Source organism: Argopecten irradians, chromosome 8 (assembly GCF_041381155.1).
Source record: "Argopecten irradians isolate NY chromosome 8, Ai_NY, whole genome shotgun sequence".
NCBI lineage: Eukaryota > Metazoa > Mollusca > Bivalvia > Pectinida > Pectinidae > Argopecten > Argopecten irradians.
Window position 1 is genome coordinate 44152242 of NC_091141.1, and position 9994 is coordinate 44162235.

General features: G+C 36.7%; 1 protein-coding gene across 1 annotated transcript; it reads left to right on the plus strand.

Annotated features, from left to right (window-relative positions):
• Positions 1 to 255: 255 nt before the first annotated feature.
• On the plus strand, positions 256 to 2884 carry LOC138329930 (chondroitin proteoglycan 1-like). The gene is made up of 4 exons (XM_069277214.1): positions 256 to 743; positions 2052 to 2176; positions 2587 to 2739; positions 2856 to 2884. Exons 1-4 carry the CDS (start codon positions 256 to 258, stop codon positions 2882 to 2884), a joined length of 795 nt encoding a protein of 264 aa, XP_069133315.1.
• The last annotated feature ends 7110 nt before the right edge of the window (positions 2885 to 9994 follow it).

Below are 9994 nucleotides of genomic sequence, written 5' to 3' on the forward strand. Positions count from 1 at the left end.
CAATCAACCACTGGTTTGACGTATGAACAATCAACCACTGGTTTGATGTATGAACAATCAACCACTGGTTTGATGTAAATGAACAATCAACCACTGGTTTGATGTATGAACAATCAACCACTGGTTTGATGTTAGAACAATCAACCACTGGTTTGACGTATGAACAATCAACCACTGGTTTGACAATCAACCACTGGTTTGACGTATGAACAATCAACCACTGGTTTGACGTATGAACAATCAACCACTGGTTTGATGTATGAACAATCAACCACTGGTTTGATGTTAGAACAATCAACCACTGGTTTGATGTTAGAACAATCAACCACTGGTTTGACGTATGAACAATCAACCACTGGTTTGATGTATGAACAATCAACCACTGGTTTGATGTATGAACAATCAACCACTGGTTTGACGTATGAACAATCAACCACTGGTTTGATGTATGAACAATCAACCACTGGTTTGATGTATGAACAATCAACCACTGGTTTGATGTTAGAACAATCAACCACTGGTTTGACGTATGAACAATCAACCACTGGTTTGATGTATGAACAATCAACCACTGGTTTGATGTATGAACAATCAACCACTGGTTTGATGTTAGAACAATCAACCACTGGTTTGATGTTAGAACAATCAACCACTGGTTTGACGTATGAACAATCAACCACTGGTTTGATGTATGAACAATCAACCACTGGTTTGATGTATGAACAATCAACCACTGGTTTGATGTAAATGAACAATCAACCACTGGTTTGACGTATGAACAATTAACCACTGGTTTGATGTATGACATGTTGCCAAAGGTACAGTCAATAGTATAGAAAGTTAATAGATCAAGCATTTTTCATTTAAATTCTTTAGCTATATGTATGGAGGCAAAATTCCAGCAAAAAGAATACATGTGCAAGTATTTAGTCCCTATTTATTTTGCAATTATTGAGTTCATGCATTGAATTTCTTCTTTGACCAAGGGCATCACCATTCATAAAACTTAATGAATGTTTTTCCTTTTCTATAAACTACATAAGATCATGGTGATCTTTTCCTGTCATGACTGCATGAAAAGTTTTATGGAACTTGAAAAAAGCGAGGTATGTTGCGGAGATATGATCTAAATTGGTCTTGAACTGATATATGTATATATAATATGTGTAAATATATGGATTTTTATGACAGTTAAGTGTGAATGAAAATAATTTCAAATTAGTGAAATTACTAATTTTGTGGTAAGGGATTAGTGTGAACCATTAAAATTAGGATGTATATTTCATCTAAAATTTTTGTCTATGGGTTTTACTTCCAATCAACAGCCAGGATCATTAAGTATGTGTCTTGTTTTAAAGGTAGTTGGAAGTCAGAGATCTTTGAGAAAAAACACTGACCTATAGTTGGTACCTGTTAAGTGCACCAGTGGAATCTAGTATTGGCATGTTGAAACTTGAAACCCACAGATGGAAAGTTAGTTGCAATTGTAATGTTAGAATATCTTCATCACTTGGTCAGTGCGGCCCCTCATCTATAAGCATGATAATTGATCAATAAGCATGATCCATTATTATCAAACAAGAGGCAGAGTTTGGAGGCTTTTCACAAAGTCTTTATTGAATTTCTTTGTCCCAAAAGCTATTCATTATTTCTACAACCAGATGAAGGTAAACCAGTTAGTCTTACCTAGTATTTTGTGGTAGGAAACTTGAGGTCAGTCATCTTTGCCATCAGTGCATCAATCCTGCACACGTGCACGATGGGACACATGAGAGGAATCAAGTCAGGAATCATTGTGTAGCACAGGGGAACTGTTCAAATGACCATGTGCCTGCATGTCTAATTTAGATAAAAGGTATGTTCACTTAGGTTTTATCCTTTTTATTTGCTTTTATAGATCCTAATAGTTGGTTACTAACATTAATATCCTGGTTGACCTTGCAGTCATGGAGTTGATATAATTTTTTCCACTTTTCGGCTGACTTTTTCTTACAGGTAAAGGACTGTGCGTTTTTGTTCCAGTATCAGTAATGTTTTTGGTCATTTTCCAGGTTCCTGGCAACAGAACTGCCCTTAGAGATCGGTGACCCTACAGCCTCACATAGTTTGCTGATAGAATGTCCGGGTCCATGGTTGAAGGATGGCTTAATTCTTCGATTAGCTGACTCGACCTTTTGTATGTTCAGGTTATGCGTTGTCTCAGTAATGATGTCGTCTTCAAGGCAAAGGTCTAGACACTCCTCAAGTATGTTGTCATTTTTAATTCCTTTGGCAATTTTTAAGTCACTGTTCAGGTATTACGTTTTTTGAGCCAGTCCCATTACAGACTATAGGCTTTCTTTTACATGGAAGTGTGTATCCCTTTCTAACACAGCTGAATGGCCTCACGTGCACTTTGCGCTGATGTCTGTAGTTGTTCCATGTTACCAGTATGTAATTTATACATTTTGAACATCCCTACCTGACATATGTTTGCGAGGTCTGCCGAAAATCTGTCTTTCTATTTTTCTCTTTCATGTCATGCAGTGCGAGGCATCATGGGTGATAGTGACGCTAGTTTCCTTAATAATTTTCTCTGGTTTCTAGCGACGTATCCAGAAAGTGACGTGGATGTGTCGATGAGCGCCCACTCTGAATCAGGGTCGGTCACCAGATTATCGACCTCAAGTCCATCCTACAAGATGTCATCCAGGATCTCCCGACTCCAAGCTCCCTCGTTACCAATACAGGAGCCTATAGGTAGGTTACCCTTATAGGTGGACTGATGCTCATTTTCACAGGTGGGTTGGATGTTGCATAATTTACTTTTTGTTGCATAGCAACAATATCTTTACCCATTATAATTGTTTTGGCAGCAAACTGCACACACGAGTTCCGGCCATGAATGGTGTGTGACCTCCTCCAGAATATAGGGCATTGTTGTATGTCCCATCATACAAGTCCCATGCAAGGTCGATCAGATGTTCAGGTGTTGATTTCTCTCAGACTTTTCCTCCAGCTTCGTAGATCTTTCTGGTTTGTACTGGCGATGGTGTTGCACACTTTTGATTTCTCATCCTTCCTGTAATATAGGAGTTGAAAAAACCATTATAGTATAAACTAATAATCAGTTATCGAAAAACCTCTGTGTAAGGACCAGTGATGCTACTAGACACTATTTTTTTACATTTAAGTGAAAAACCTGTTAACAGAGACCGACTGGTCTCTATAAACACTTTTTGTGCTAATAGCGACCAGGGGTCTCTAATTAGAGATACCGACTGGTCTCTGTAGACAGGTTCTGTGTTAATAGGGACATGGGGTCTCTAATTACAGAGAACGACTGGTCTCTATAGACAGGTTCCTTGCTAATAGGGACATGGGGTCTCTAATTAGAGGTACCGACTGGTCTCTGTAGACAGGTTCTGTGCTAATAGGGACATGGGGTCTCTAATTACAGAGATCCACTGGTCTCTATAGACAGGTTCTTTGCTAATAGGGACATGGGTCTCTAATTAGAGATACCGACTGGTCTCTGTAGACAGGTTCTTTGCTAATAGGGACATGGGGTCTCGAATTACAGAGATCCACTGGTCTCTATAGAATAGGGACATGGGGTCTGTAATTATAGAGACCCACTGGTCTCTATAGACAGGTTCTGTGCTAATAGGGGCATGGGGTTTCTAATTACAGAAATCCACTGGTCTCTATAGACAGGTTCTGTGCTTTATATAGGGATGTTAACGCCCCATATTGAATATATTCTTAGAGGAATTGCTCCATACAAGCATGGTTAACATAAAAGCGAAATCCAATCCCTATATTTACACTCGCACAACTTTTTATTTATATTTTATCCAATAAAATCGTCATTTGAAAGTGACATAATTATTCAATAGAAGTCGGTCAAAAGTGGGAGGAGCATACTCAATTAAACACAATAAGATAGAATTATTCATTCGCGACGACAAAAAAGTTCAAGATTTTAGTGTAAAATAAACATGACAAAGAAAGTAAATTTCAGAGATAATTTTATTTAATAAGACCAGAACTTTAAATAGATATTCAATTTTGCTAAAAGTTAATATATAGCGTAATAACATAAAGTATTTTACTCGGCCACATGTGTGACTGAACTCGGTGACCGTTGTGCAGCGAGGCGAACCTGACGCACGCTTACACACAGGAGTTTGCCAAAGTTGTCAAAATACTGATGTTCAAGTAGCTCATTTTGTTTGAGATTGTTGTCTAACTTGACAATATTAATCCTTGGGAGCCATGTGATTATATAATCTACGCTTAGATCCATCGCTATCGAAAGATGGAAAAACTTCACTTGTGTTCGATGGATACAATGTATTTGTGGTAAGGCATAACGGTCAACACGTGGATTACTAGCGTTGCATGTTTTATAATACACACGATTAAATTCTCAAAGAACAAAGACAAGATATGTTTATAACTGACCTCTGTCAGAGGGTCTCACGCCTATGGCAAGCCAAGTTACTTTTTATTCCAATTTCCGATATCGGGAATTCTAATTTCCAATATCAGAAATTCTAATTTCCGATATCGGGAATTTAATTTCCGATATCGGGAATTCAATTTCCGATATCAAGAAATCAATTTCCGATATCGGGAATTCATATTAATTTTTGATATCGGAAATTCTAATTCCGATATCAGAAATTCTAATTTCGATATCGGAAATTCTAATTCCCATATCGGAAATAAGAAAACAAATTCTGATATGGGTTTCAATTTCCGATATTGAGAATTCAATTTCCGATATCGGAAATAAAGTATAATCTGCAATGCAAATAATGAGTAGAGAGAATTTTCGATATTGGGAATTGAATTTCCGATATCGGAAATTGATTTTCCCATATCGGAAATTGTTTTCTAATTCCCGATATCGGAATTAGAATTTTCGATATCGGAATTAGAATTTCCGATATCAGAATTAGAATTTCTGATATCAAGAATTTTTGTTCTAATTCCGATATCAGAATTAGAATTTCTGATATAAAAGAATAAAAAGTAACTTGGCTTGCCATACACGCCTGTCCACCCCAAAGACTCGATCGTAGGACGAACACGGACAAAGAGGTAATGTTTACATTTGACATCCATTATTTTTAACAAAAATGAAAGCACTGCACGACGCCCCAATCGGTTTTTTCTCGTTTCTTTATACATTGGTAATTTAAAAAATGTTTGTATCATATATGAATGTAATATATATATATATATATATGTGGTTTACATTTTCCCAAAAGTCTATGAAAAACAACAATATACACGTAATTTTGTGTCAAAATGGAAACAAAGTCATGTGTTTCTTTTTAAAAAAAAGTAGCCCCTTTACGTTGCATAGAACATTTTCATATGCAAGTTCAAAGTTCAATTTTACCATGCAGTTATGGTAAACAAAATTGGCTAGTACTTGCGTATAGTGAACAAGCCTAGCAAGTGTAAATATAGGGATATGGGGTTTCTAATTACAGAGATGAACCAGGGGTCTCTAATTACAGAGATCCACTGGTCTCTATAGACAGGTTATGTGCTAATAGGGACATGGGGTCTCTAATTACAGAGATCCACTGGTCTCTATAGACAGGTTATGTGCTAATGGGACATGGGGTCTCTAATTACAGAGATGAACCAGGGGTCTCTAAAGACCCACTGGTCTCTATAGACAGGTTATGTGCTAAAGGGACATGGGGTCTCTAATTACAGAGATCCACTGGTCTCTATAGACAGGTATGTGCTATAGGGACATGGGGTCTCTAATTACAGATGATGAACTAGGGGTCTCTAATTACAGAGACCCACTGGTCTCTATAGACAGGTTATGTGCTAATGGGACATGGGGTCTCTAATTACAGAGATGAACCAGGGGTCTCTAATTACAGAGACCCACTGGTCTCTATAGACAGGTTATGTGCTAATGGGACATGGGGTCTCTAATTACAGAGATCCACTGGTCTCTATAGACAGGTTCTGTGCTAATAGGGACATGGGGTTTCTAATTACAGAGATGAACCAGGGGTCTCTAAAGACCCACTGGTCTCTATAGACAGGTTCTGTGAAGTTTTGTAAATAAAAAATGTGTAAAGTTTTTTCATCTACTTATACTTGATAGAACTTATAACTTTACAAAATCTTTCTACATGTACTACTGGTCTTTACACACAGGTTCTTGTTTAGCACATCACATTATATAAAAAATTTGTTTAAGTTCAATTATTTTAAATATGTCCTATTATTGATACATGTTTGCTTAATTTTTTCAGTTAGTCTTCAAAGATTTCCTTACCTGGATGTTGGTTCTGTGCTGGTCTCCTTTTTCTCCAGAAATCTGTAGGAAGAGCTATCATCTACAGGTAAGCCCTCTGGACACACTTTATCAGGCATTTTCTTGTCAAGTCTCACTGTGCACTTTTCCATAGAATCTATCTGTGTTTTCCTTGAGATTCAAACACCTTTGTTGTAAGGAATACATATTTCTTATATAGTTTAGGTTTGTCATTTTTTGTCTCTTACAGTACTTTTATTCTTGGAAGATCTCTGTTCAAGTGGTTACTGTCTATTAGACCTTTCTTAATTTGTATAGAGAACATCTCTAAAATAATGAACTTTTACAGCTATAAGTTATTTTCAATGGAGTTGTCTGACAGCAGTTTGACAAGCCATCTTTGACAGCTTCCCCGTGTGCTGCGCAGGCCCCCCTTTACTCTCTAATATTGTTTATTTATAAACAAAAGGGCTGTGGAGTTCCCCTACATACAACACTAATGTTCCTTCACGGTTGAATTATATATTTTATTTCAAAGTCTTTATATCTCCCCCTGGACTAATATCAATATTTCCTGTCTTTTTCTGATCAGGGAGAGATTATCAAATATATACTTGATACAAAACAAAAAACCAATCAGTGCCATTTCAGTATTTAATATATTGCAATAAATTAACTTCATTGTCATTTTACTTTTTGCAGAGTTTGTCCGTGGGTTGGTGTCTGAGCCTGATATTTGAGTCCTGAAGAATTTGGTTAACATATCAAGTTCAAAACTACAGGAAGGATATATCCATATAGTGTACTTCTGTGGTGAATATTGAATTATCATTTTTACTGTTAGATTAGGTTAACATCTCCTTTCTGGTAAATTCTGTTATTTTCTTCAGTCCATGCTTTCTTTGTAATCGGCCCTTTTAATTTGGTCATTTAAGTCATAATTCAATTCAATGTAGACATGTTGTTATAAATTACGTTACCGATATTTTCAGTAAAAAAATGGTTAAGTAACGATAATAATTGGGGCGATTCAATTGTGCAAATATAATTTTCTTATATGTAGAATGTTGTTATATTCCCCTAATTGGATCCCCGTCCTCCTGCCCCCATTACCAAAAATGCATACAAGTTCTGTTCCCCTTCACCCAAGGATGTTTGTGGCAAAATTTGGTTAAAATCATGCAGAACTCTAGACAAGTAGCAATTTATAGGATTTACCTCTATTTCCCTTATTGGGCCCGCCCCTCCTGCCCCCTGGGGGGTCAGAGCCAAAATTTATACAAGTTCTGTTTCCCTTCACCCAAGGATATTTGTGACCAAATTTGGTTACAATCCATGCAGAACTCTATGACTAGTAGCGATTTAAAGGTAATGTTGATGGACGGATGGACGATGGACCGACAGACAGACGGAAGATGGACGGACAGATGCCACGCCATGACATAAGCTCAAAGGTGAGCTAAATATGGCTGGAATTCATCTGATTTTATTTGGTTATGCAACATCCTTCGTGCAACATGCGTAAACTTTCATTCAAACGACTCCTTCTCAATAACCGAAAGGGCCATTTGGCCTGTAGCATGCTGGGATGAATAGCTACCAAGTTTGTTCAAATGAAGGACCTTGATCTTCATTCAAGGTCACAGGGGTCAAAAAGGCTTAAATTTTTAAACGACTTCTTGTGAATAACTAAAAGGCCTAGAGACCCAATATTGGGCCTGTGACAATGCTGGGATAAAGGGCTTGTGTGTTCAAATGAAAGACCTTGACCTTCATTCAAGGTCACATCACAGGGATCAAATGGCATTAAATCTTTAAACAACTTCTTTTAAATAACTAAGAGGCCTTAAGACTGGATATTGGACTTGTAGCATGGTGGGGATCAAGGGACCTTCATTCATGGTCTAATTCATCAAGTATCATACTAATTATTTGAATAATACAAATATTTGTAGGGGTAATTTATACACGTTCATACAATTTTCAAGGGCAATAGAAGATTTTCGATGGGTATTTTACTCGTGTACTCATCTTAAATGAGCAGTGCAAGACCAGCATATTTGGCCATTATAGACAGGTTTCCGAACTATATAGGTTTTAATTACTATAAATCTAAAAGGAAAATGGAATACACAGGGATAAAGATGTAAATGCCTAGTTTTGACAAGTTATATTGTACAATTAAATGTACTAATTTAAAATCAAAGTATGTCTATTCTAAATGGCACATTTGCTGAAAATGTGATGAATTTACCTGTGATCATCTACTGGATCGGGCCCACACTAAGTCTCACTAGAACTAGTGTCTGGCACTATCCAAAACTGAAAACGCTGACCTCAGAATATGGCTTGGTGACACTGGTACAAGGGGTTAGACCTGACGTCTTGATGCCTGCACCAGTGGATGATTGTTGTCAGTACTGGGAAAGGAATTGCAGATATCCTGAATAACAAGTAAAAAAGTTAATTTAAACTATACTACTACAAATTACTACTTGATGAGGTGACATTTTGAAATAAGTTATATGTACCACTAGAAATGTTTTATTACAGAAACGTACCAGCACTAATAAAATATTATCAATTAGCCTTTTACATCACCCAGCATGTCAAACTTTTAAAATGCATAAACAACAATTGAACATAGACTTTGCACTAAAGGGTTGAACCTATTGAATTAAGTACTAGTAACACTACGTACTAAGCAGCCATTAAATAGGTATTTATAACACACCTTGTTGGCCTTTCATTGATGGCAGGACAGACTCTACCATCTCCTTTAATTCATCTATCTGAAGTGAAACCAAAAAGAATGTCTGTTAGGTTATTGCTAAGATAATGAAATATCTTAAATCATCAAAACAGCTATGTCCATAGCTAAACCAAATGCATGAAATCTAACTTCAATGGAATTCATAATGCTATTATCAAACAAATCTTCTATTCCAGCTGACTGGTCCTCCAGATTCATCTGAGTGCACCTTTAAGACCAAAAGTAAAGTGAACTGTGTGTGAATGAATACTATTAAGCTGTGTGCATTTGATGTGCTCTCCTTCCAGATTTAGTAATTTATTGAATATAAGGACATTTTTAAAAACCGTTAACGTTTTTAAGTAATTGTTAAAACATGAGATGTAATAAAACAAGAGGCCCATGGACCTTAATGGTCATCTGACTCATGGCACAAAACAACAAAGTCACAGTATAAAGTATTGGTTAACGATTAATATAAACAATACAAGGAACTCCTTAGTTGAATATTTTAAGTTTCTGAAAAAGGTAAATGTCATTTGTTGAAACAAACTTGGTAGCCCTTCATCCAAATATGGTCAGAAACCCCATTCAAGGATTAATATAAAGGAGGAGTCAGATTTTAAAGCCAAAATTTCAGCAAAGCTCCCATTTTGGACCCGGTCATACTATCCCATGGGTCTTACCTCGGTCCTTTATAAAAATATGATTGTCCTTACCTTCTGAATCAATTAAAAACCACTATATAGACCAATTTTCATTGAGATCGTAGACTGAAACCTTAAAACAGGAAGTGGGCCAGCGACCATCTTGGAATATTAACATCTTTACAAAAATGTTTGCATGTTGTTCGGCATCAATTAAAACCCCTATAGACCTATTTTCATTGAGATCGGAGACTGAAACCTTAAAACAGGAAGTGGGCCAGCGCCATCTTGGAATACCAAAATCTTTACGAAAATGTT

What these genes read in the sequence shown, in the direction of transcription:
- LOC138329930 (XM_069277214.1), top strand. Translation starts at nt 256, where the DNA reads ATGTATGAACAATCAACCACTGGTTTGATGTTAGAACAATCAACCACT. An exon ending in ATTAGCTGACTCGACCTTTT is followed by an intron (nt 2,177 to 2,586) that starts GTATGTTCAGGT and finishes TCTGGTTTCTAG; the next exon opens with CGACGTATCCAGAAAGTGAC. An exon ending in ACCAATACAGGAGCCTATAG is followed by an intron (nt 2,740 to 2,855) that starts GTAGGTTACCCT and finishes TTGTTTTGGCAG; the next exon opens with CAAACTGCACACACGAGTTC.